Source organism: Apium graveolens, chromosome 3 (assembly GCF_009905375.1).
Source record: "Apium graveolens cultivar Ventura chromosome 3, ASM990537v1, whole genome shotgun sequence".
Lineage (NCBI taxonomy): Eukaryota > Viridiplantae > Streptophyta > Magnoliopsida > Apiales > Apiaceae > Apium > Apium graveolens.
In genome coordinates, this window is record NC_133649.1 from 15071870 (window position 1) to 15098421 (window position 26552).

Here is a 26552-nt window from a genome sequence, read left to right on the forward strand (position 1 = left end):
TTTCGATTCTGCTTTAGCGTCCGCTTAATAGACCCCGCTTAAGTGTCCGCTTAATGCGCTTTTTACAACATTGATTATACCATGTATATATACTGTTTAGAGCAGTGTTTGAATAATAAGATGTACGCAGATCATGCCCCTACTCTGAAGTGCAGGAGTTTGTTCCTCTAAAGACCCCTGACTTAGTGTAACAAATATTTAGTGTGGCATATATATATAATAATAAAAAGCAATACCGAGCCCATAGTTCTATTCACATTAGATTTATCCACAAAGAAAATAACAGTCATCTCAAACTCAAAATTTCGCTTAGCCCGCCGAGTTGACATACTGAGTCGCCACTGAGTTGCCATCGTTTAGACGAGCTGATATCACCATAAGATTGTCCTTTCTCTGTAGTTCGTGAAACCGTCATTGCTCGTCTGAAACCATTATCAGAGAGTTTGAATCGCTGTTGTTGAGTGGAGATTGTCGAGTGGAACATCAAATCAAGGATTTGATGTTTAAAACCGAGAAAGAAATCAATGAAACAACACGATAATTTCGCTTATTAAAAAGTTACCCTGTATAAATAATTTGTCCGGCATAAGCTAGGCGAGACTGTCCATGTATTTTTTTTGGCCAAGTCAATTTCCCTATCTGTTTAGTAGCCATAGTTCACACACTTCACAATGAAAACTAGGGCCAAACAAAAATCCGATCAATCCGAAAAATTGACCTAACTCACCCCTCTTATAGGTCGATCAACCCGAGTCGTTCGAAACCGAAATATTAATGGGTTTATTTTTTTAAAACCCGAATACATTGGGTTAAGTCAAGATTTAACAAATTTAAACCCTTACCTAACTAAACCCAACCCATTATATAATTGAGTTACATTCTCATTATATGTCTAGTCAATTATATATTTAGTTCAATTCAAGTCCATTACATGTTAGCTCATCTCAATACATATTTGAACATAGTCCATCCTAATATGGTATATGAGTTTAAATGTTTGACTGACGAACTATAAATTATAAATTAGTAAAAAATTAACTTGTTTTAATTTTCATTTATACATACATAAAATTGTATATTTTATTTATTCAGATATCCTGTCATCTGAAACTAGATTTAAAATTCTATTATTTTAAATTTTAAATTAATAACTTGTGCGAAATTGACATTATGAACTACCGTAATATTTGTCATTTGCATAACTAGTAGTTGAATTTTGTATTATGATTTTCAATTTAATATTGAAAGTTTATTCAGTTCAGTATTAACATAAAATCATAAGGGTATAGTTCAACACAACCCAATCCGACCCGACCCGACCCGACCCGACCCGACCCAATATATATGAATAACATGATTGTGCTAAAAATATTTTTAAAGGTTAATGAAATAATTTTTTTTTTATAAACCGAATTAGTTGAATTGGATTGTTTTTTCCTCCAAACCTAACCAAGCGAACCGGGGTCATCAGTAATGATAACTAATTCCCGTAAACGGTAAACGCATTCGTATTTAATTTTGTGTGTGGATCGTAATTGTATGAAAGTCGTAGCATTATCTATAACATTTACATGCACTCATCGACAACTTTCTTCGGTGAAAACATTTATTGCGCTATAATTAGATAGATGCAAGATTGTTGATCAATAGAATCTGTTTGTCAGACTGCAATCATTGACCGGCGACTGAATTTAAATCTTAAACAAAGAAGTCGAAAAGTCCTTGCCTATATACTCAAATATTAAAAAAAAAAATAAAAAAATCTTCCAAAGTCCTAATTGAATTACATACACCAGATTGACGAAAAAGATGTATAATATACTCAAATAATTCGAGGAAGAAGGGGGTAGTGTAGGTGCAGTTGATCCTTGGAATTAAGCGGTGGAGCCAAACACATTCATGTCAGTCAATATCATACGGTCTACAATAGCAGAATAATTAAAAAACACAAGATTAATTGAACCAAACGCGTCAAACACATAAGAGAGCTTGCCAGCTAGCTGCAGCCTCCGAGAGTTCATCAAGCTAGACAAGCTACGACTCCACTTTTATCTTGTTTATGAGGTTTTAATGTTTGTAGACAACGATATCATCATTTAGGAGTTTGTCTGATTTTTTTTTGTTGGACTTTAATCTTCCTTAAAGATTGTAATGATTGTAACAAGTGCTTTCCCTTGATCCGTAGAATAAATTTTTAACCCGATCATCTAAAAATTTAAGTTGTTAGAATAAGGCCCGACTTGGGATCTTGTAGTATATTACTATATTTCAACAATGTTAGTCATGTTTGCAGAACGAAATTATTAGCTCTTGTGCTGGAAAATAATATGGAACCTATGATCACCGAAATATGCTGCTGATTCTTATTTGTGAATTGTAGAATTAGAATTTCATGAACTTTTAGTAAATTTGTATTGATATATGTTGGCTAATTTGGAATGAGAGATGTGTAGAGAAGCTGGTTCCACACATCAGGCACTCCAGGCAAACACCAGTGGCTACAATCTGGGAACTTGGAGCCTCCAAATCCATAAACTGATGGGTGTGCATCGATTCTTAGCTTTGATAAGCCTGTTATGTCCAGCAAATACACATCCTTGACTGCACTCAACACTCTTTCTAACACTGCTTCTGCTGGATGGACAGTTCCTTTCGGGCTTGGCCCAGGTAATGGTGTTGTTACGCCCAGACATGTTTGCGGCTTGCTGTTTCATCATTTATACTTGTACTCGTCAGTATTTGATCTATTCATTTGTTTTGTCAACACAATCTTGCATTTTATTGATGGAAAAATGAGTTACCTTGCATGATCAGGAGAAACAGCTTGAAATATTAGTTTGTTTTTGTGAGGATTAACTGAGTTCGCCCATTTTGCCCATGTGTTCATTGCCTTGTCGTATGCAGTTAGACGGTTCATGTCTTTGTATGTAGCATTTCCTTCTCGAATAAAATCCCACCTGCGAAACAACTTAATTTGCATCAGAACTTGCAAAGTATTTGATTAGTTTCTTTTTTATTCTGCATCGATCACCAAGATGAAAATCCCTTGTTCAATTAAATCATAGATAGGTTGGCCTTACAGTTGGTCCTTGCCGGTGTGAATCCACCAATGCCACGAGTCGAAAATCAACATGTCCATTCTCTCCCACAGTCCACGGCTATCTTCTACCGAGTCTATGTACATAACTCGTCCAGTCTTCTCGCTTCTAATGTCAACAAGATAGGCATTCCGAGAGAACAACAAGGAAACTTTGTAATCCTGGCAAGTGTTGAACCACATTACGAGATAAAATCAGCATTTATGTACTAAATGTGAATGACTAATCAGTACTGAGGGGATGATGGTCTAACCGGAAATGTAAAATTAGAAAGACCATCAATCTTATTGGAAATATATGGGGCTTGAGGCAATGCTGTATGGATCATGCAAGTCAGAGATTGCCACTGGTTCAGACTCAATGAATCTCCTACAAACATGAGTGTTTTTCCTCTTAATCTCTCCAGAAATTCTTTTGCATTAAACCTATAGAGAAAACAACATCAACATTGCAGATTAAACATGTAAATAGTTAATGCTAATAATTAGCTATGAAGACTATAAAATGTCGACAAATGTGAGTGAGGGATGCGGATACAAATTTGTTGATATGGGGGCGGTTGTTTATATGTCAAAAACTTGACATCATCAACCCATGCAGATTGCAGTGACATTTTAGATTAGCCCAATCTACCATCTATTGCATTTAATAAAAATGGCAATTATAGAAGCGACAAATTTCTATGAACATAGTTGGTTGAATCATGCATAAATTGTTATACAACCAATTTAGATGATGTACTCAGACTCGATCACAGATATGTACAACAGAGAGCCAACTCGTATACATTAGAGTAAAAATTGTATAACTAAAAATAATTAAAAGAGAAAAGGTAGCAATGAAAGTGAACAACCTTGGTATATTACAAGCAGAGGGCTGCCATCTGTAATGGAGATAATTCTTTTCAGGACGGCCATTTTTCTGGCAATCGAATTCTCTGCTCTCCAGGAAAGGACAGTTAGCGGGATTATAAACTGGTAACGAAGGATCATATATCCAATTTCCTTCGTAAATGTTACATGATCCTATAGCACCACCTTCTGTTTCTTTCCCAACCAAAAATGTTAGCACCAGAATTGCCGCGATACTAAAGCCAGCCATGAGAGAAAACAGAGAGAGCTATGAGTTGAGCTTGAGTACAAGTGATTTGTTAGTAGATTTATACTCACTGATGTCTGAGTCCTCGTTTACATCGATGAATAATTTGATATCTCTGGTAAATATTACATATACATAATTCCATCTACTTGTGGAATAGACTAATTAGGTGGTAGTTATCTGTTGTAATTTAATTTAATTTATTACTTCTTTTGGAATTAAGAAGCTTGTTAATATCTACAACAGTTTTCATTTAATGTAAAACAGAATCTGTTATTGAATTTTTTAACCTTTATAGATAATATTTCCTTAATAGGAATATATTTAACTTGGATTTTCATTATCGTTTCAAACGCACACACAAAAGCATAAGCTGTAGACATAGGAGGTACGTAAGAATGCATTCTAATATGTAATATCTTATATTGAATGTATAAATATTATAATCTCGCAATGTGCCAACTTCTACATTTAGAAAAATAACAGAGCAAATTATGTGCAATTATGCTGCTGCTGATTACAGAAGCAGCGATTCTTATTCGTTGTGAAAGAATGATTTTCTATATTTGTCGGTAAATTTGTATGGATGAATGTCGATTACTAGGGAAGAAGAGCTGTGTAAAGAAGTTGATTCCAGGTATCAGGTAGTCCAGGCAAACACCAGTGGCTACAATCTGGTATTTTGTAGCCACCAATTCCGTAAGCTGATGGGTGGCCATCTATTCTCAGTTGTGACAAGCCTGTTATGTCCAGCAAATACACCTCCTTTCTCAGTCCACTCAACACTCTTTGTAGCACTACTTCTGCTGGATGCACAGTTCCTTGTGGACTTAGCTCATGTAACGGGACCTTTGCGCCCACACAATTGCTTCCTTTCGGTCCACTGTTTGTCATTCAAACTTTGAGTAATCAATTTTCATCCATTTTGTAAAAGAATCTTAAAAAAATAATTTATGTATAGCGCTAAGCTCTACTCTATCTGTGATCGAATACACCAGGTATATCTGATCTGGTTTAGTGTATAGCGGTAAAAGTATTAATAAATAGCAACAAAAAAAAGGAGTTACCTGGCATGATCAGGTGAAACACCTTGAAAGATTACTTTGGTTTTTGTAGTATCAACTCTGGAGTTCACCCATCTGGCCCATGTGTATAATGCTTTCTGGTATGCCATTAAGCGGTTCATGTTTTGATATGTTACATTTCCTTGTTGAATAACATCCCAACTGCAGAAAGAAGGAAAAAAAAGAATTTAATTAGCATCAATGACAGAGCAAAGTATTCTGCATCAACCCCAGAATAGAGATGCCTCATTTCACTTGAATGATGGGGGGCCTTACGGTTGTTGTCTTCCAACGTGAAGCCACCAGTGCCACGAGTTAAAGATCAACACGTCCATTCCCTCCCACAGTTCACGACTACCTTCTACCGAGTCCAAGTCAAGAACCCGTCCAATACTTTCACTTTTGATGTCAACAAGAAATGCATTTCGGGAGAACAGCAAGGATACTTTGTATTCCTGAGAAGTGTTGAATAAAATCAAGAGTGAGCTTAAATCAAAAGTAGCACTAACATGATTCAACCATATGTTTAACTGTTGCAACATATATTTCTTAATAATGATGTTGTGAAAGAATATTTCAGTCATTAAACAGGGCAATTATTATTATCAGATTATGATACTTGAGCGTAAAATAATAGAAATCGAGGGATGATGGTATAACCGGAAATGTGAAATTAGAAAGGCCCCCAATCTTCTTGGAAACATATGGGGCTTGGGGCAATGCTGTATGGATCATGCAAGTCAGAGATTGCCACTGATTCAGACTCAACGAGTCTCCTACAAACATGATTTGTTTTCCTCTGAATCTCATCAAAAACTCTCTACCGTTGAACCTAAAAAACAACAAATTTTATTAAATTTTAATATGCGCGAACGAGTACAAAAAAATCGAAAATAAAATGTTTTCAACTTAGTACAGGAAATCAGCACAAGTAAAATCAGGTGAGACAAAATCAATGAATGGGCAATAGTTCACTACTGGTCCTGGTTAATGCTATGCACCGTGCTAGATCTTCTTCAACATATGTGTCAGAAACTTTGGGATAGAAACAAGGTAATTTATAGTGTCGGTCCACTAACAGGTCACGATTGTATGAAAAATGTGGATCGAGAAACAAACAGGACTCCCACATAATTGTTTCTTTCAGAAGAGAGACGATGTGATACCACAGAGAAGCAAGAACTTGCTTAAAATTTTGAATTACTTGCTGTGCAGGGTCAATTTCCATAATTTGTGATCTTAGTTGTCGAAAGCTAGAGGTGATGGCTGGTTGTCACCATATAACCTCACATACACACTACAACAAAATACCGATCATAAAACGACCCAAAAAAATAAATTGGAACAATTTTTGACGATGGTAAAAATTGACCGACGCCTGATCAATATCTAAAGTCGTGTAGCTTTTGAATTAACAATTGTATACGATGGTCATTTAAAACTAATATGGAGGCGAGGCCACATGAGAGAAATGTCACATATTTGTAAATACTAATTTAAAAATATAAATAACTTTTTAATCCATACTTTGTAAGAATACAAGTTTGTAAATTTATGTATAGGTTCTTGTTGAATGCGAAATTTAATGTTGTTCACTCTTAAAACGATTTTCCTCAAAATTTATGTATTTTTTTTTTATTATCAAATCTGTCATATATATAGTTAACAACGGGATTTGATGAACAATTTAATTAATATAACGATTATACCCCTATATTAATATCAATATAATATTGATTTTACCTCATCATTAATACGTACATACATATATATGTACATACGTACATACATACATACTCATCCCATAGTTGTTAACATTGTCCGGAGATTTTGTTGAACAAATTAATTCATATAATAATTATACCTTTAAATTAATATATATATATAATATTTAATTCATCTCGTCATTCATTTATTAAAGATTATCAATTATTATATAATTAATACGTGCATACATACATACATACATATATATACATGCATACATACTATATATATATAAATAAATTAATAAAGGGACATACACACACATACATACTCGTATATTCTTATTAATATATTTGTCATTAATAAAAGGATATACACACACATACATACTCGTATATTCTTATTTGTCATCAATCAAACCTCTCATCAAATATAATAAAATGGCAAAATATAATATTAAATTGAATGAAATAAAAAATTAAAGTAAACTATTAATACAAATATGTAATAATCATTCTATGACATATATCATATATTCCCATCATCCCATATATTGTTAACATCATTGTTAGACACATAAATTAAAAAAATGAATTATGTTGAAGAAAAATTAAGAAATTGGGGTAAATTTTGGAGCCATTATAAAGATAATATGCTATTTTAGGAAATGTTAACAATTTGCGCAAAATCTCAAAATAGAAAGTTATTGGGACGAGTAGTATCATATGTCATTCACGTCAATTGCCTATATAGTATGACTCATCAATCACATTTTTAACACAAAAACACATTAAATAATTATATTATATTTAGAGTGTTTGATATCCATTAAGCACACATAATCACTTGTATTTATTGGACTTTCTAAGCATACCATTAATGGCAAAAAAATGTATAATAACATAATTTATTATTTTTTGCGAGTGCATCATTACAAATATAGCTCAACCACTCGTGTTCATATGCATAAATATTCATACATTAGTTAACAACATAAATATATCGTCAACAATTACAACGAAAACAAATTCAATTAATATAATTTAGAATATGTTCATGCATTACACGGGTTATATAACTAGCTCTACAAATAATCTAACATATATGGAAAAAATGTTATTTTCTTTATTTTGAGAGTTATGGGTAACTTATTAATATTATATAACAATTTAAAAGAGTTGTGACATGAAGGGGCAATATTAAGCAACCTCTGTTTATGTGAGTGTTGTGTACCACAGAAACGTTTTGATTCAGAGATGCAGTAGGAATTATGTAAGAAAAGTTGGCAACTAATGTGAACAATATATGTGGAGATGCTGTTATAGATGTCTAACAAACTTTACATCACCAAGGTAGTGACTGTGACACTCAAGATTAGCACCTCTACCATCTAAATTATTATAAAAAGGATATTGCAAGGTGCAAATAAATGACAAATTTCATAATAATCGGCTCTTATCTTATCTCTAATTATCATATTCGTTGAAAGATACATGCATGATGCATGTAAATATGTCCCACAATAAATTCTTCTTCTGCAACCACATTAGATTATCTACTCATTCACGGAACCTTATCATGGGTGTTTGCGAAAGCGCCTAGCAACAAACATACTTTGACTCCCTAAAATTTTAATATATAATGTATGTAAGTTTAAATTTGATTTTTCTATAATTTAGCATTTATTTGTATATATTTATGAATTTTTCAGTAGTATTAAGACTTTCTTTTTTAAATAAATACTGCGAATACCTGTTCTCTTGTTAGAAAAAACGTATGTTATTAAAAACTGTTCATTATTGTTATTTGGTCATATATTATAATATAAATCTATTTTTAAAATATAAATTTCAATTTTATAATAATTAAAATTAATTACAAATTTAGTAGGGTCAGTAGCTCATATGGATTCAATTCAACGCTGGCACGCCTCTGTCTAGTAGCGTCAGTGCTTCTACCAGTTGTCTCCAGTAAGCCTCTTGAGATGGAAATATATATATATAGATCCAGGTATTATATTCGGGAACTGTTATTTTTAGGATTCTTTTTCTATTTTCAGAGAAAAATAAAATTAAAAGACAAAACTTCAAAAATTAATGGTAGGGTGATTTATTCCTTTCATACTTTTATACTCGTAAAATTATAAACAGCTCTGAAAATAAAATATTTTTATCTATATTTCAGACCAACCATGATAAATACTTCACTTTTCTCAAGCAATCGAATATATTGGATCTCTAAAGTAAATATTTTTATTTGGTGCTTAGAAGATACTAATAGTTTTAGAATTCATTCAAGAAAATTTATTATATAAAACATAAGTGTTTCTCTAATCATTGAATAATCGTTGATGGGTTAAGGTAGCTATAAAGATAGTTAATACATGGTGCTTTATTAAGGTTGCTGTCAAACCCTAGTTGATGTTCAACTTTAGGTAAAAGTAGGACCAGTGTTAGCATAACTAAGTGTAAAGTAGCAGTAATTGTGAGAATTAGTAGTGTACGTCAATCATCACCCCTATTTAATACACCGACGACGGCTGTTCTTTTTTAAAATTGCATGTGTATATATAACACACAATCCGGCTAAGGTACATGAACAGAACAGTAGACTAAACATGACCAATGCCTTCCATTCAATATACATACTACACTAAAAACATATATCCAAACACCTCTCTATGCAGGGTTATCTACTTATCTCGAAACTTGTCGAAAACAATACAGGTGTGTGAGTGTGTTTAAGAAGAAAATATAACACAAACACACATATATTTAATAACTATAAGGAAAGTAAGGAAGGGGAAGGAGGGTGAAAACCTTGGTAAATTACAGGCAGAGGGCTGCCATCTGAAATGGAGATAGTATTTATCAGGACGCCCATTCCTCTGGCAATCGAATTCTCTGCTCTCCAAGAAAGGGCACTTTGCAGGATCATATAAAGGATATTTTGGATCATACATCCACTTCCCTTGATATATATTACATCTTGTACTATTCCCTACAGCTGTAGCACCACCTTGTGCTTCTGCTGCTGCCACCACAAATACTATAATAAGTATTGCAACAGCCGCAATACTAAAGCCACCCATTAGGAGAAAAAATTTAGAGAGAAACAGAGAGATGCCTGATTAATAATTTTCTTTGCAGAAGTTTTCTCTTTGTATTTATACTCATTGATACTGACGGACTCCTCAGTTCATATCACACCCTAATTTTATGCAAATACAATGTCCTTTTTAATATGTTAATGTATATATGGGAACTACTTAGGTGGTATATATTACAATATTCTATAATATTAATTTTATATTTTGTTGAGAGAGCTAACAAATACATGAAATGACAAATTTGTCCCCGTATACATAATAAAAATATTGAAGGTAAGTGATTTTCAATGATTGCCTAATTTATCGTGAAACAAAATCTGGTCATCGATATCCTTATTAAAATCTTTTTCTAACTCCCTTCACTTGTTCAAGATTCATCACCCTTGTTTGATTTATTTGATTAGTTACCTGTTAATCAAGAAATTAATTATCTTAATTTTAGTGCTAGACGAATCAATCACAATATTAAAACAATATTACATGGGTCAAGGAAACAATTTTGGACCATTTTTTCGTTTCAACGCTAGTGTATGAATCTTGTCTCTCTATATAAAAATTATTTTGATTTATCTGAATGATCAAATTGAATCTTTTTCATAAAATTTTGGAATCGAATTTGGCCTAATTGACATATCTATGATGAAAGTGAAAAGTTTATTCCAGGTATAGAGACCCCATAATTATTTTAATGCATGATAAAGAATATTTGACCATGATTTTCACATGTACTTAATTAAAAAAAACAAAGTAGTAAATACAATTAAAATAAGATTATGGTTTTGAGAGTCAACCCCGAAACTAAAGTTCTAACCACCACTTCTCCATTCTTCGACCTTCATCCATCAATCGATCAAGCCCCCATTCACTTTGTCATCTCCTCTTTATTTATATATCATTTTCTCAATAAAACCAAGATCTAATTCTTTTTGGGTGAGATTTTGTGGAGTATCTTGTTATCAAAGTTGTTAGTCATGCCCATATTTTTGGGATGTTAGTATTTTATGTTATGATTCTATTTTGTTTTTTGTTGCTGGTTTCGACCGCTCTGAAAAAAATTTATATGATATTTTTTGAGATCCGTAAGGCTTGTATCAAATCTGAGACGGTGGTGGATATCGCAAAAGCTCACATTTTACAACAAAAAAGTATTTGTATTTTAGGGGTTTTTGTTACTCTAATATTAATTGATATCTATACTATATTTATTAATAAACGAAACTATGTATAATTTGATGCTAAAAGTACCAAAGTATCAAATTTTAGTAATTACCTGACATAAGTTGACTTATATTCTTTATCAAATTTATTTTTAATATAACTCGACTTTTATTTTTTGTAAATTTTATTTTCTTTTTGGTTAGTGTTTATCCAATCGTCTTTTTAATTTATAAAATAAAAATATTTTTTAAACGATTTGTAAATTATATTAAAAATTTATTAAGTTACGTCTGTAAACTTTATTTTCTGTAGTATTATTTTAAAAATAACTAAGTAATAGCAAATGAATTTAGTAACATTTATTAACTAATAAACTGATAATTATTGATTTAACGATCGTATTTGTTACTGTCTATCACAACGTTTATATACTTTAAATTAAAAAAAACATATTTTATCAGTAACAAACTTATGGCCTGTATTTAGATTATATTTAGTAATATTAAATTAAATTTAATAACATCTATTTACTTTTAATTTGTAAATTAATTTTTATCGATAATTAAGTAATATTAAATAAACTATATTGAAAAAGCTAATTATAAGATAATTATCAAATTATATTAATTAATACTAAATTGTCTAAAGAACAAATATTTGGTTCATAAGATAGAGATACAATTCGTTTCACAAAAATAAAGCTAATATGTTAGATATTTTTATATTAAGTAAAACAATGCAAAACTAGAATTATAGTGGAAAATTTTATAACTGATTCGATTCTTTTTAACTACATAACTATTTTTTACCAGTACCAATTTAATATTTGATATTAATATATTAATTTTATTTCGTGTTTCGCACGAATTATGAATAATACTCTACAAATATTAATTCAATATTTTTAGTATCGGTCATGTGTTTCGCACGGGTTATCAACTATCTATACTAATAAGCGAAACCATGTTTAGGTCTCATATCTAGAACTATACGGTCAAATTTTATATTTACACTTAACTTCGATTTTTTTAATCACATATTTTAAAAGTATTTTATATATTATATTTAGATATGTATTTTGCAAGTTTCAGTTTTATGCAAATAATAATATGATACAATCATTTTTAATTACGGGTCCGTGCTTCACACAGGTTACCAACTAGTAATTAATAGTACATAACATTGAGTACAGATGATGCTTATGTGAAAATCAATTGTGTTAATATTAATTTCGGAATTGATGTAGGTTGGATTACTCGATATGTTATTATAATAATTTTTAGATTAAAGAATTTAAATATTTTATGCGTTAAAAAATCTGAAAATAAAATAGGTATTTGTTTAGCTTGATTTTTGTTTTACAATCATGTTATAGTTGTCAGTTTCAGGGGTTTGTCCTGCTGATTTTAATATTTCAATAAATTCTTCATTTTGTTCGTAAAAGAAACAAAGTAGTATCGTCATTAGTAGGAATGATAATAATATAAATGAAACATGGGGCTTAAAATAAAGAAGCAAACCAAACGGTTGTTGCTTGATTCCTCGGTGGAATAGAGTGCAAGTGCGGCTACTGGCTACTGCTTCATTCGTCTAATCCGTTCCGTAACAACCAAAGAAAAAAGCAATTAAACAGCTGGTAACATGTTGCTATCTTAAGCACATTATTATTGCACCCCCCAAAACAGATATTCATTATTCATTCATCACTTCACTTAGAAATTTAACATAATACTATAATAAATCTGTACATTTACGGCAGCTAATATTTAGGGTTGTATTGACCCTTAATATTGTATTACTACTTACTATCCACCTTATTATTAATAAATTTAATTTTCTGTTTTGGTAATTAAGAACCCCCGCCCCCCACACCTGGCAATAATTGCCCTTTTCATTTAACCATGTAATCGTTAAGTATTTATCTATGAGAATAACAAGTAACAGCTAATTGGACCTGTTTCTGATGACTACCTCCATAAAAAGTAAAATGTTTATTGTTAATACAAATGTTACTCTTACACGATAGCTACAGATTAAGGATTTTGCTGTTAACAACTTTAAAGTTGGCGTGTCAGCAAAGTTTAGATACATTTCGAAAGGTTGCATGGTCCAGATTGAGGGACCATTTCAAATTGCACCCAATGAAAATATATAACCAATGGCCCTGTGGATACAAGGTAACAACTAACTACGAACTAATCTCTGATTAGAATGGCCGATTTAGTGTATTTTTAATAATTGAGAAAATTTAGAATGCTACTCTTCTTCATTTGTGAGCTTTTATTTATTTTACAAACTGTGAATACAATCTGCGATTAATATATATAATCAAACAAATGTGTGCGTGAGTAAACGAAATCAAACGGAGGAAAAAAATATATAAACAGAAGAGAGATCCTCGAGTCCAGTTGAAACTGTCTCCTTAAAGTTATTTCGCCTCTCACCGTATGTGCGAGTCGATAGCCTCCCAGGATAAAACGAGGTAGCGGCGGCGTTACGGATAACGAGCACCTTCAGCGAGCTTGAACGGATACGAAACTATCACCGAGAGAGAGAGTTTTGTGTTTAAAGGCGAATATGTTTTTGGTGTGTCTAACCCTAACGCCTTAGAGGTGTTTATATAGGTGTAGATAGAATTGTGCGCTACTCTTTTCCATAAATAAATATCATTAATTATGGAATCGGTGTAATATTTGCAAGCTACTCTATTCCATAAATAATCTGAAACAGAATCAGATTAAATATATCAAGACATACACCATATCAATTAATTCGAAACAAAATCAAATTAATTTATGCCATAATATTTGAGCCAAATTCTAATGGAAAATAATAATTTCCATTATTAAGAGAATATCATCATATCTCACACATCTTTTAGTCATAATGCTCAAAAATATGACTTATCAATATGAGACTTATACCCATATTTTCCAACAATCTCCCACATGGGTGAGATTGGTGATCTTAGTAGCACACACCAGACAGACAGACAGACACGGAGTTTGACTTGGTGATAGTTTCTTCGATCAGATATAGCATACGATAGGTAGAGAATGCTCCTTGAACCTTCGCTCGAGTAAGCATACCGACTTTACTGGTAGACAGTAGACGTGCTTGTCCTTGAATTGTTCGACCGTTTGTGTAAACGATGATATACTTATCACTATATCGTTTCTGACTCGTTCAGCTCTCATGAGTATGTCCATTTTGGCCATGGAACATCGTCCTGGTTCTGCAGAAGTTTCTAAAGAATTGTACCTCGCAATTCTCCTTTGAAGCGGCCCCACTTCTCTCCCACATAGGTGATCTTTATCTTATAGAGTAACCCGCGTTTACTCAACTGAATTCCATGCGTTCACTCCTGAGCTCCATGTATTCATCAAAGATCATTAAAAGCTCAAAGTTTAACCTCGTACCTTACGGGTCTCACTGTTTCCTCATCATAGGAACATGCCAGGGGTTGCCCCCACAGTGATTTGGTCATCGTGATTTAGTTGTCCCATTGAACCAAGTTCTTGGGATCTCCAGTCAGCAATGGTTGTGTGTCCACCATGATGCCGTTAAGCAATAGGCTTAAGGCTCATCCCTCTCGATGATTTCTCAACCACTTCTCTTGATAACCCTTTGGTTAGTGGATCCGCGATATTATCTTTTGACGGTATATAGTCAATAGTGATAATTCCGGTTGAGATCAATTGTCTAATGGAACTGTGTCGTCGTCGTATATGACGAGACTTTCCATTATACATCGTGCTCTGTGCTCTGCTAATAGCGGATTGACTATCACAGTGAATCCCTATTGCAGTTACAGGCTTTGGCCATCTTGGAATATCCTCCAGAAACTGACGTAGATATTCAGCCTCTTCGGCGCATTTATCTAGTGCCACAAACTCAGCTTCCATCGTGGAATGAGTTATCACCGTTTGTTTTGAGGATTTCCATGATATTGCCGCTCCAACTAATGTAAACACATAGCCACTCGTAGACTTAAGTGTTTTCTTGCTAGATATCCAATTTGCGTCAGTATATCCTTCTAATACTGCTGGGTATCTGCCATAGTGCAGTCCATAGTCTCGAGTTCCCCTCAAGTACCTTAGTACCCTTATGATCGTTTTCCAGTGATCAACTCCCGGATTACTCGTAAACCTACTCAACTTGCTAATTGAGTATGCAATGTCTGGTCTTGTACAACTCATGAGGTACATCAGACTACCAATTATCCTCGAGTATTCCAATTGGGAAACAGCTACACCTTTGTTCTTGGATAGGTGCAAAGTCATATCCACAGGTGTCCTAGCTTTCTTAAAGTCATCCTTAAGAAACTTCTCATGGATCTTGTCAATATAATGTGGTTGACTTAATGCGAGACCCTCTGATGTTCTAGAAATTTGAATTCCCAGAATTACATTTGCTAGTCCCATGTCTTTCATGTCGAATCTTGATTTCAACATGTCCTTGGTAGTTTTGATCACTTTATCATTGCTTCCGGCAATAAGTAGATCATCTACATATAGCTTCATCATGACATAGCCATTGTCATTCTCCTTGACATAGATGTTCTCGTTATCCTTGTAATAGGCACAGCTATCACATTCATTGATTTTGAAGCCATTGGCCAGCATGACCTCATCAAATTTTTCATGTCATTTCATAGGCGCTTGTTTCAAACCATACAATGATTTCACCAATCTACAAACTTTCCTTTCTTGTCCAGGGACAACAAACCCTTCGGGTTGTTCCATATAGATTTCCTCATCTATGTCCCCATTTAGGAAGACTGTTTTCACATCCATTTGATGTACAGTTAGATTACGCATTGCAGCAATAGCAAACATCATCCTTATGGACGTTATTCTCGTTACAGGAGAATATGTATCAAAGTAATCAAGGCCTTTTTGTTGCTTGTATCCTTTAATTACAAGTCTGGCCTTATACTTATCAATAGTGCCATCAGTTTTCAACTTCTTCTTGAAAACCCACTTGCTACCTAATGGTTTGCAACCAGTTGGCAAGTCCACTAATTCCCAAATATGATTTTGCATAATTGAATCAACTTCATTCTTGATGGCCTATTTCCACATAGGTCCATCAGGTGAGGTAACCGCCTCCTTATAGGTTTTTGGGTCACATTCTTCGAGCAAATAGGTCATAAAATCAGACCCATAGGATTTCTCCGTTCATTGTCTTTTGCTCCTTCTCACTACCCCCACATTTTCGTCTTCACTTTCGTCACTCTCATTATCGTCATCTACAGACTCATGAGATCATTTAGACGTCGTAGGTTGTTGGTTTCCTGGATTTCAGGGAAACATCGTCTCAAAGAATGAGGCATTCCTTGATTCCATAATGGTATTCTTTTGAATATCAGGAATCTTGGATTCATGAACAAGAAACCGATATGCAGTACTATGTGGAGGATATCCGATGAAAATACAATCCACAGTCTTAGGACCTATCTTCACCTTCTTCGGTGTAGGCATCAGTACCTTTGCAAGGCACCCCCACACTTTCAGGTGTTGGTAACTTGGTTTCTTTTTCCTCCACATTTCATAAGGACTTACATCCTTATTCTTGCGCATCGTAATATTTAAAATATTATTTGCGCTTAAGATGGCTTCTCCCCACATCGATTGTGGAAGCCCAGAGCTTAACAACATCGCATTCATCATTTCTTTCAGAGTGCGATTCTTCCTTTCAGCCACACCATTTGACTGAGGGGAGTATGGTGCAGTGACCTCATGGATTATACCATGTTGTGAACAGAATTCTCCAAATGGTTCAACATATTCACCTCCACGATCACTTCGTATCGCTTTGATTTTCTCAGTCTGTTGTGTCTCAACTTCTTCCTTATAGATTTTAAATTTATCTATAGCTTCGTCTTTACTTTTCAACAAATATACATAGCAGTATTTTGTACAATCATCAATGAATGTAATAAAATACTTGTTTCCTCCTCTTGTTGGAGCAAATTTTAAATCACATATGTCGCTATGTATTAGGTCTAGCACTTTGGTGTTCCTTTCCACACGTTTGAATGATGATCTCGTTAATTTTGCCTCAACACAAGTCTCACACTTATGTTTTGAATCGATAGTAAGTTTAGGTATGTATTATTTTGCACTTAAACGTCATAAAGTGTCATAATTTACATGTCCTAATCTAGCATGCCATAAATTAGGAGACTCAAGCAAGTAAGCAGAAGAATTCTTCATTTCATTATCGTCCTTAACGGACATTACATTGAGCTTAAAAAGCCCATCGGTTAAATAACCCTTGCCTACAAACATACCACTCTTAGACAAAATTACTTTATCTGACTCTATTACAATGCGAAAGCCATACTTACTCAACCGAGAACCAGACACAAGGTTCTTGCGAATATCAGGCACATAAAGTACATTCTTCAAAGTCAGATTCTTCCCAGAGGTCATCTTCAGGATCACCGTGCCTTCACCCTCAATGGTAGAAGTTGCTGAATTCCCCTTGTAGAGCTTCTCATCAGCATCAGAAGCTTTGAGGCTAGAGAAAATTGCCTTGTCTGAGCAAACATGCCTAGTAGCACCAGTATCAATCCACCATTCACGTGGATTAGAACCGACCAGGTTCACTTCAGAGACCGTAGCACAGAGGTCTATATCACCCATATCCTTGGAGATATTCTCTACCATGTTTGCTTCTTTCTTCTTGTTGGGCTTCTTGGGCTTCTTGCAGTCAGAAGACCTATGACCAACTTTATCACAATTGTAGCACTTCCCCTGAAATTTCGACTTCGAAATCCCTCCTTTGGGTGCCAGCTTTGCCCCTTTACTAGAATTAGTCTTCTTGGGCTTGGAGCTTTGAGCATGCTCCACCATGTTTGCCTTCTCAGTGGCAACATTAACTTTCTTCTCAGACCCTCTGTTGTCTTCTTCAATACGAAGTCTAACAATAAGATCCTCCATAGACATCTCCTTTCGCTTGTGCTTAAGGTAGTTCTTGAAATCTTTCCATCCAGGTGGAAGCTTTTCAATAACAGCAGTAACTTGGAAAGACTCACTTATGACCATTCCCTCGGCATGAATGTCATGAATGATCACCTGCAGTTCCTGCACCTGACTGACCACGGTCTTAGAGTCTGCCATCTTATAATCAAGAAAGCGGCCAACAATCCACTTCTTTGCCCCAGTGTCCTCGGTTTTATACTTATGGTCAAGTGACTCCCATAAGACCTTAGCTGTTGGCTTCGCGCTGTATACGTTATACAACGGGTCAGACAAACAATTTAACACATAGTTCCGACAGATGTAGTCGGAGTGCTTCCAAGCATCAGCAGCATACACAGTCTGCATGTTACTCTCAGCAGTGAGCAACGGTGGTTCTTCCTTAAGGAAGCGATCCATATGCAACGTAGTCAGATAAAAGTGCATCTTTTGTTGCCAACGTTTGAAGTTCGTTCCGTTGAACTTCTCAGGTTTTTCAGCATGTGCAGCAGGCACAGTTGGCATAACAGGTGCATCAGACACCACAGGTGGAACATATGGTACGTGCGTCTATACTACAGGTGTATGCACACCAGTAGGCACCGCAGGTATGATCGGAGGAGTGAATCCTGCCGATATCTGTCCAAGAGGAACACTAAACTGTCCAATGACAGTGTGTCCCACAGGCACATGTCCCGAAGGTACATGTCCAACAGGCGTTTGACCCCCATCAGATCGTACGATCCGTGCGTTAGGGTTAATCGGCTGCTGGTGAACCCCATCAGATCCAGTGATCTGTGCGTTGGGATCGGCCGTCATATTCATCTAATCGTTCACAGTTTGGTTCTCCATCGATCTGTTACTCAACAAAACAAGCAGATACAGATGTATCAGTCACAGATGTATATAAAATAAATAGCTTTAAGATTGTGAATACAATCTGCGATTAATACATATAATCAAACAAATGTGTGCGTGAGTAAACGAAATCAAACGGAGGAAGAAAAGATATAAACAGAAGAGAGATCCTCGAGTCCAGTTGAAACTATCTCCTTAAAGCTATTTCGCCTCTCAACGTATGTGCGAGTCGATAGCCTCCCAGGATAAAACGAGGTAGCGGCGGCGTTACGGAGAACGAGCACCTTCAGCGAGCTTGAACGGGTACGAAACTATCACCGAGAGAGAGAGTTTTGTGTTTAAAGGCGAATATGTTTTTGGTGTGTCTAACCCTAACGCCTTAGAGGTGTTTATATAGGTGTAGATAGACTTGTGCGCTACTCTTTTCCATAAATAAATATCATTAATTATGGAATCGGTGTAATACTTGCAAGCTACTCTATTCCATAAATAATCTGAAACAGAATCAGATTAAATATATCAAGACATACACCATATCAATTAATCCGAAACAAAATCAAATTAATTTATGCCATAATATTTGAGCCAAATTATTTCCATTATTAAGAGAATATCATCATATCTCACGCATCTTTTAGTCATAATGCTAAAAAATATGATTTACCAATACGGGACTTATACCCATATTTTCCAACACAAACATCATACAATCCATTCCACGCAGAGCTAGCTAGCCCACAAGATAAATTACAGAGATTACACAAAACACTCAGTAATCACTGTTAGTGCTATACATATATACTCTACTATCCCAGTAGAGTAGTAGCTTATGCCTTATTGTAAAATATATCAAGATATCATTGGTCTTAACATTATCCATCCATTCATACACAGACACACACTCATATACTTGTATCGTATCAGATTTACCATCACCTAGGAATAGGATCCCTGCCCAATTCTCAAACCTTAACATTTTTATCGTTCAAAGACACGCGCATTCATGTACTTGTACTGTATCTGTAATACCGTCAATTGGCAGCAACTCTGCCAAAATCTCAAAGCTTGGGAATGCTGATCCGTAGAAGTCCATTCCTGCAACAAGCAATAAAGTGCAGAGTATGATTGTAGTAATTTAATTTACTACAGGTTCCAATACTGCTTGCAGTAGCGAGAAAACATACACAAATTCAGCAGAGACATTGTCCTTGTCTACATTACTTGGAAGTGGCCATGCAACATGATATGGCCCTTGAAATATCCCCATCTTGTGATATCCAGATATCGAGCTATCACAAGACCTTGCTACTTTCTGTAGATCTATAGAGCGCTTTCCTTTCACAATCAAACTACGAAACATAAACATTGCATCAGTGGTACTTAGACCTTATCAAATTATTGAAACCTATGTACATATAATTTCCCCTCATGGTAGTATATTCATGAACGAAAGTACGAAACCATAACATTTATCACCTTTCGTTATTGACCTCAACTCTGATGTCCTTACTACATACTCCAGGAAGTTCAACCAAAAGTAAATAATTGTAACCTTGCTCCCCTATATCCATTCTTGGAGACCACTCTGTAGTTTCTGTATAAGATTTACCACCAGAAGTCGAAAACAGAGAAAGCATACTTAGAAATTAGGATCCATACTTGATTGCATGTAATCCCTATATATAAGATCCTCTGACTTGTAGACAAAGTCTAATAGTTTAACATGGAGGGTAAAGTGAAACACACAAAAAACACAACAGTGCAAATATTTTTCTGCAAAACTTGTACTAAAGGGCACATTTGTTCCCTGAAAACAAGATACCACGACTCTTCAAGAATATGAATTCATAAATTATTGCCGTGTTTCTTACCACTAGCCTTGGGAGCATCCTTAATATCCTCGCAGCAGATCATGTTTCCGAGGCCACTGTAAGGCCGAGCAAACTTAGGAGGCTCAGATGCAGAAAATTTGTAATCTTGCACAATGGGTCGAGAAAACAAGGGTTCTTCCTTTGACTTTTGATATCTTTTGATTGAAGAGTTGGTATCTATGAATGGGATACCCTGGTTTTCGGACTTGCAAGTGTTATGCTGTTGCTGTTCCATCTGAATATGGCAATATAAGCCAGGACAACCTCGAGTTAGGCCTTAAGAATTAGTTATTAAGTAGTATTGGCGATATATAAAAACACCAACAAAAGTTTATGCACCTGAGATTCTTCTGAAATTTGTCTCATAAAACAAGCTTGAGAACTGGATCCTTGCCTAGCAAAACTTACTTTGCTATCGCGCCTTTGTGTGAAAGAGGTTAGACTGCCGCTGCAGTTCTGATACACTACTGTATCTTAGTAGCTGACTAATTAACTAAGGAACAATTAAGTACACTTAATTCAGCCTTCTATTCTCTATTATTGATTATAGAGGCTTATATGACCTAATCGCTTCATGTTGTAAGGAAAAATTAAACAACATATCAGGCACTAGTAACACCTTTGACCTACCTCAGTACATCTCAGCTCTCAGGGCTATAGACTTCTCTCACACTTTTAATTTCTAAACATAAATTAATCTTCTCCTACAGAGCCATAATCAATGTGTGACACCATGTCGTGTGTATAAATTAGACATAGTACAAAATGAGGGTATAGAACAGAAATATTAAACCTTGAGGACATATATGATTCACTTTCACTGGAGTTAATTCATCAGGCCTAGTAAACTCAAATTTATCATGTAATTTAACCTGGTACAAAAGCTTAGAAGCAGGGGACTACAGGCTACAGCTCGAAGCCTGCTATATATCCTCAATATTCTCAGAAAAGTTCAGGTTCAATTTCGACAGTAAAGTTGAATACTTTACAATAATAAAGATACATGATGGTAGTGATCAACTCTTCAATTCCAAAAAAAGGCCCGAGTAGTTATGAGGTGTACTAGACATATATGATCATCTAATTAAGCTGCCTGATTTTAGGATTTAAGTTTAAGAGAATACGGATCCTGAGGTTAACCTCGTGATACTTTTTTCTAAGATCATAACAAATAAAGTTTAAATGCATAATTAAGTACAACATAGTGACTAAGGAATCATACAACAACTTCACAGATTAAGGTAGTCATTCAAAAACAAGATAAATCTATGTTCTAAGCCAAGAATACTTATTATTCAACAGCTCACAACTATATCCATGAAACCTACTATAATAATTCAAGTATAAAGAAAGGCCAGGTACCACAGGGAGAACATGAGTAGCCATGGCGGATACGTCGTCGTTGGCAGCAAAGTGAGCAGCGATCATGCTCACTCTTCGCCTGGACACTTCAGTGTCTTCCATCCTCATTTTTTCAACTGCAACAAAAAGAAGACAATAATGCAAAGCTTGATCTCAAGTTTTAACCAGATACATATAAAAGGCAGTGTTATTTATGTGGTTATTTTTGATATTAATACGTGTAGAAATATATACGCTTCAAAATTCAGCAATGCAGATAATTATTATTGTGTTGGTTGTTTTATATTGACAATTTGTCGTTGAAATTATTCAAAAAATATCTTGTTTTAGCCCCACAGCATGTAACTTGATACATGTATGATTGAGCTCCATTATAATTGAAATTTTGAACATTATAGTGCAAGTGAGAAAAAGAAGATGGGCTCATTTTGATGGGCCAGATAAGCTGGATTCACTTTCTTGGGCTTGGAATGTTGGACCATTGCTAGTTAAGGCGGTGATGTTCAATCATTAAAGCATTTCTAACTGAAGTACATTTGTATGTTTCATAAACGAAAACATTGTGAATATTACTCCATCCTAACAAATTACCAGAATACTACTGTATACAAGTTACTACTACATTATATGAGATCCCCTGATATATAACAAAATTTAAAAAAACAACATAAAAAGGCAAGCAATGATTACTCTTTATAGAGTACAGATATATTGTAAACAGTGCAAAATCAAGCGGTGGAGGTCAGAAATAACAAAATATTCCTTGTACTTCCTTCGTCACAGTGGCGCGGTGGTTTGCTGCTTTAGGGGAAAACTATTCACACTACTACCTGTATAAATCACATTTCATGTTCGTATAACATTAATAATTTAGCCTATTCGGTCCGATTTTGATCATGCATAATCTTCCTTCTTTAAACAACTACAAATAATTTAAGCATATAACATTATGTTAGAATACTAATATAAAATCATATAAAGGATATTACTCTAATATTCTTGGGATAACTGATTTGTGATATCAGAACTAAGACCGACAAGAGATTGATGTTCGACTCCCTTCCGTTCCCAATATTCTCACAATTTATTATGAACACCAAACACAAAGTTATGGCAAAAAATAAGTGTTCGTACTCCACTTTTCAACATATATGAGTTTTTGAGTAAGAAGTAGTGCTAGAATATTGATATAAGATATTGAAAGAGACTTTTTTCTGACATACTCGAAATTAAATAGTGATTAGTTTGTTAACATATTACAGCAACAGTTGGCAGGGTCGTGGGACTCCTCGCTCTGATCCGTAATTTTGCCCAATCCGATACTAATAAAAATATAAATTTGTTGATGTTATACATATTTATGCTTTAATTAGGGCGGATTCATGGTCCGAGTCGAGGGGGTCCAAAATTTAAAAACGGTTTGCATGTGTTGATCTGTTACTTAATATCTATCTTACTAACAATCTTCGTCGAGACAAGCATAAACTGACACGAACACCTGGGTAAAAAAACAAAGATAAAGACGTATTTAGTTAAAAAGGAAGAAGAAACGAAGATTGTAAACACTTTTGTTAATAAACCGTATAAACATATGCAATTAAATAAGAGAACACCAATTCTGATTAAAATGTCGTTAGTTGTCAATGGTTAGCTGATTCTGTTTCTGTTATGTGTTGATTAGATTTAAAAAAAAGGGTAATGACTTGGGGCACGGCTGCTGTTCAAGTCAGTTCATTATCAAAGACATGTCAACATCACCTTCAACTTCTTCTCTTTGTACGCATCCTTCTCACATCTCAAATATACATGTATATGCGTATCTTCAATCTCATGCATGTTTTAAGTTTTATTCACACTCTGTCCACTACATTCAAGAAGTTCTCTGGAAACTAATATATACATAGTTTCAATACATACATATAGTCTAATTCTTGTTCAACCTCTTTGTCAATTTACTATAAATACCATCACCACTTTTTCTCACTTCTCAATATTTTATCTTCCCATCTTGCTCTTTCTTAGTGTTCTAGAATCTCTTTGCTTATATCTTCTTTTCAAATACTTTTTTTAAAAAAAATCAGTTCTTTTTTTTTTGTAGCTAAAATCTTTGTTTTTGATTAAATAAAGAAGGCTTTAGTGAATAAATTGTTGTGTTTTGGTGGCATGCCTTGAGTAAGAAATGGGAATGATTTAAAGTGGTTTGTAATTTTTGAGTTGTTTGGTATATAGTTGAGAGATATAGTAGTAAATTTCGAATTCTGCTGTATAAATTTTTTTATGATGGAAGGGGCTCATGGTTCGAGTTCTCCCGCGCCTTTTCTTACCAAGACATATGAAATGATTGAAGACCCGGTGACTGACTCCATTGTTTCTTGGAGTCACACCGGGCGTAGCTTTGTTGTCTGGAATCCTCCAGAGTTTGCCAAGGATTTGCTTCCAACATACTTCAAGCACAATAACTTCTCCAGCTTTGTCAGGCAGCTTAATACATATGTAAGCACATTAATCTCTGATGCTTTTGTTTAAATCATAATCTTTTGTCTCTCTATCTATGTGCTATAAGCTCTGCACTTCAAGTGTGACAGTGTTTACAATTGTATGAGAATTTAATTTTGGTCATTAAGGTATTGATTTTTTGATTTTTACTACCAGGGTTTTAGAAAGATTGATCCTGATCAGTGGGAGTTCGCAAATGAGGAATTTATAAGAGGTCAGAAACATCTTTTACCTAGAATTCACCGTCGCAAGCCAATTCATAGCCATTCTGCACATCAAGGTACATTAACTGATTCGGAAAGACAGGAACTTGAAGATGAAATTGCCAAGCTCAAACATGAAAAGAGTTTGCTTCAGTTAGAGTTACAAAAGCATAAGCAGGATAGTCAAGGATTTGAAATTGAAGTATATTCGCTAGGGGAGCGTTTGAAGAACATTGAAAATCGACAGAGAAATACTATTACATTCCTGGCTCAAATACTCCAGAAACATGGTACTGCACCTGCTTTCGGGCCACAATATCAATTTGGTAACAAGAAGAGAAGGTTGGCAGTGTCCACTTACTTATACGATGAAGCCAATAAAAACCAATATTCGACTTTTGAGGAAGAAAATCAGGGTACTATGTCCATATCAATGTTAAGTTCAGAGCTAATAGAGAAGTTAGACTCATCCTTAAGGTTTTGGGAGAATTTTTTACACGGGGTTGGTCAATCTTCGGGAGTTGACATGTATGATTACAGTACAATGCAGCCATCGCCATTAGTTATAACAGAAATGGATGCATCATCTGGTGATTCTGATATGAATGTCCAACAACGCTCCCCAAACTTCCATCCATCGTCCCCTCACTCGAGGGATATTCGTTCACCCCTCGAGTTAGCTGCTGCTGCTTCTGATCATGCAGATAGTCCTGCCATCTCATCTATCTATATCGACTTAGAATCAAGGCCAAGATCACCGGGGATAGATGTAAATGCAAGGCCTGCAAATGTTCTTGACATTGATGTTCTAAACGAACCAGTTGAAGAGACAACTCAAGCACTACCAACAGGGGTTAACGATGTGTTTTGGGAACAATTTCTGACTGATCAGACTCCAAATTCCTCTACCATTCAAGAAGCCGAGCTAGAGAAATCAGACACGGATGGAAGAACAAGTGATACCACAATGGAAGGGCATCAAAGATTTTGGTGGACTAATTTGAATAATGTGCATAACCTTACGGAACAGATGGGGCACCTCACTCCAGCTGAAAGAACTTAATGTTGCTGCTTGAATACTTTGTCCAACATCCGACTATGATAGCTAGTTATATGTTGTACAAAAATAATCCTTAGTTATGTCGTTCTTGATCGTGGTTCATATATGTTTGACCTAGCTAGTTGAGCTCAGTATTTCCTATTTCGTATGATTTTGATTTTGAACTAATAAATTATTTGATTCCTTAATTTTGATCTCCTTACTGCACCATTTCGAGAACTCATGCAGTCTTGCTACTCCTGCTGGTTGAAGTACAATCTTGGACACTCATCTTTACTCTGTTATCAAAGAAAACAGTTATGTATGTTATTCCGTTGTTTAGTACACTGGTGAGTTTTATTATATTGTCATATTTCGAATCTTTTGATAGAGATACTATGATGTGTATTGGTAATTTAGTCAAATTAGTTGTGTTGTGGAGTTTTTTGTTATACTTTTGCAACTTCACTTCTGATGAGGACTACTACAAATTGTGTTGTTTATACTAAGGACCTCTTGTCAAG

General features: G+C 34.7%; 4 protein-coding genes across 4 annotated transcripts; 1 reads left to right on the forward strand and 3 right to left on the reverse strand.

Annotated features, from left to right (window-relative positions):
- Nucleotides 1-2340: 2340 nt before the first annotated feature.
- Nucleotides 2341-4316, reverse strand: LOC141711790 (protein trichome birefringence-like 43). Its single transcript, XM_074514470.1, has 5 exons — nt 3952-4316; nt 3352-3523; nt 3081-3259; nt 2802-2957; nt 2341-2705 (listed from the first exon to the last, which is right to left on the reverse strand). Exons 1-5 carry the CDS (start codon nt 4197-4199, stop codon nt 2429-2431), a joined length of 1032 nt encoding a protein of 343 aa, XP_074370571.1. The 5' UTR covers nt 4200-4316; the 3' UTR covers nt 2341-2428.
- Nucleotides 4317-4595: 279 nt separating this feature from the next.
- On the reverse strand, nt 4596-10198 carry LOC141711789 (protein trichome birefringence-like 43). Its single transcript, XM_074514469.1, has 5 exons — nt 9787-10198; nt 5921-6092; nt 5537-5715; nt 5264-5422; nt 4596-5079 (listed from the first exon to the last, which is right to left on the reverse strand). Exons 1-5 carry the CDS (start codon nt 10056-10058, stop codon nt 4797-4799), a joined length of 1065 nt encoding a protein of 354 aa, XP_074370570.1. The 5' UTR covers nt 10059-10198; the 3' UTR covers nt 4596-4796.
- A 9545-nt stretch (nt 10199-19743) lies between these two features.
- Nucleotides 19744-22523, reverse strand: LOC141711792 (uncharacterized). Its single transcript, XM_074514471.1, has 6 exons — nt 22291-22523; nt 21268-21384; nt 20929-21163; nt 20534-20651; nt 20242-20406; nt 19744-20152 (listed from the first exon to the last, which is right to left on the reverse strand). Exons 1-6 carry the CDS (start codon nt 22396-22398, stop codon nt 20116-20118), a joined length of 780 nt encoding a protein of 259 aa, XP_074370572.1. The 5' UTR covers nt 22399-22523; the 3' UTR covers nt 19744-20115.
- Nucleotides 22524-24209: 1686 nt separating this feature from the next.
- On the forward strand, nt 24210-26237 carry LOC141711793 (heat stress transcription factor A-4c-like). Its single transcript, XM_074514472.1, has 2 exons — nt 24210-24783; nt 24943-26237. The coding sequence occupies exons 1-2, from the start codon at nt 24568-24570 to the stop codon at nt 26050-26052; spliced, it is 1326 nt and encodes a 441-aa protein (XP_074370573.1). The 5' UTR covers nt 24210-24567; the 3' UTR covers nt 26053-26237.
- The last annotated feature ends 315 nt before the right edge of the window (nt 26238-26552 follow it).

What these genes read in the sequence shown, in the direction of transcription:
- LOC141711790 (XM_074514470.1), bottom strand. Translation starts at nt 4,199, where the DNA reads ATGGCTGGCTTTAGTATCGCGGCAATTCTGGTGCTAACATTTTTGGTT. An exon ending in TTTCTAATTTTACATTTCCG is followed by an intron (nt 3,260 to 3,351) that starts GTTAGACCATCA and finishes AACACTTGCCAG; the next exon opens with GATTACAAAGTTTCCTTGTT. An exon ending in GTTTCTCCTGATCATGCAAG is followed by an intron (nt 2,706 to 2,801) that starts GTAACTCATTTT and finishes ATGATGAAACAG; the next exon opens with CAAGCCGCAAACATGTCTGG.
- LOC141711789 (XM_074514469.1), bottom strand. Translation starts at nt 10,058, where the DNA reads ATGGGTGGCTTTAGTATTGCGGCTGTTGCAATACTTATTATAGTATTT. An exon ending in TCTGCCTGTAATTTACCAAG is followed by an intron (nt 6,093 to 9,786) that starts GTTTTCACCCTC and finishes GTTGTTTTTTAG; the next exon opens with GTTCAACGGTAGAGAGTTTT. An exon ending in GTTTCACCTGATCATGCCAG is followed by an intron (nt 5,080 to 5,263) that starts GTAACTCCTTTT and finishes AATGACAAACAG; the next exon opens with TGGACCGAAAGGAAGCAATT.
- LOC141711792 (XM_074514471.1), bottom strand. Translation starts at nt 22,398, where the DNA reads ATGAGGATGGAAGACACTGAAGTGTCCAGGCGAAGAGTGAGCATGATC. An exon ending in GGATGCTCCCAAGGCTAGTG is followed by an intron (nt 20,652 to 20,928) that starts GTAAGAAACACG and finishes AATCTTATACAG; the next exon opens with AAACTACAGAGTGGTCTCCA. An exon ending in GTTGAGGTCAATAACGAAAG is followed by an intron (nt 20,407 to 20,533) that starts GTGATAAATGTT and finishes TATGTTTCGTAG; the next exon opens with TTTGATTGTGAAAGGAAAGC.
- LOC141711793 (XM_074514472.1), top strand. Translation starts at nt 24,568, where the DNA reads ATGATGGAAGGGGCTCATGGTTCGAGTTCTCCCGCGCCTTTTCTTACC. An exon ending in TCAGGCAGCTTAATACATAT is followed by an intron (nt 24,784 to 24,942) that starts GTAAGCACATTA and finishes TTTTACTACCAG; the next exon opens with GGTTTTAGAAAGATTGATCC.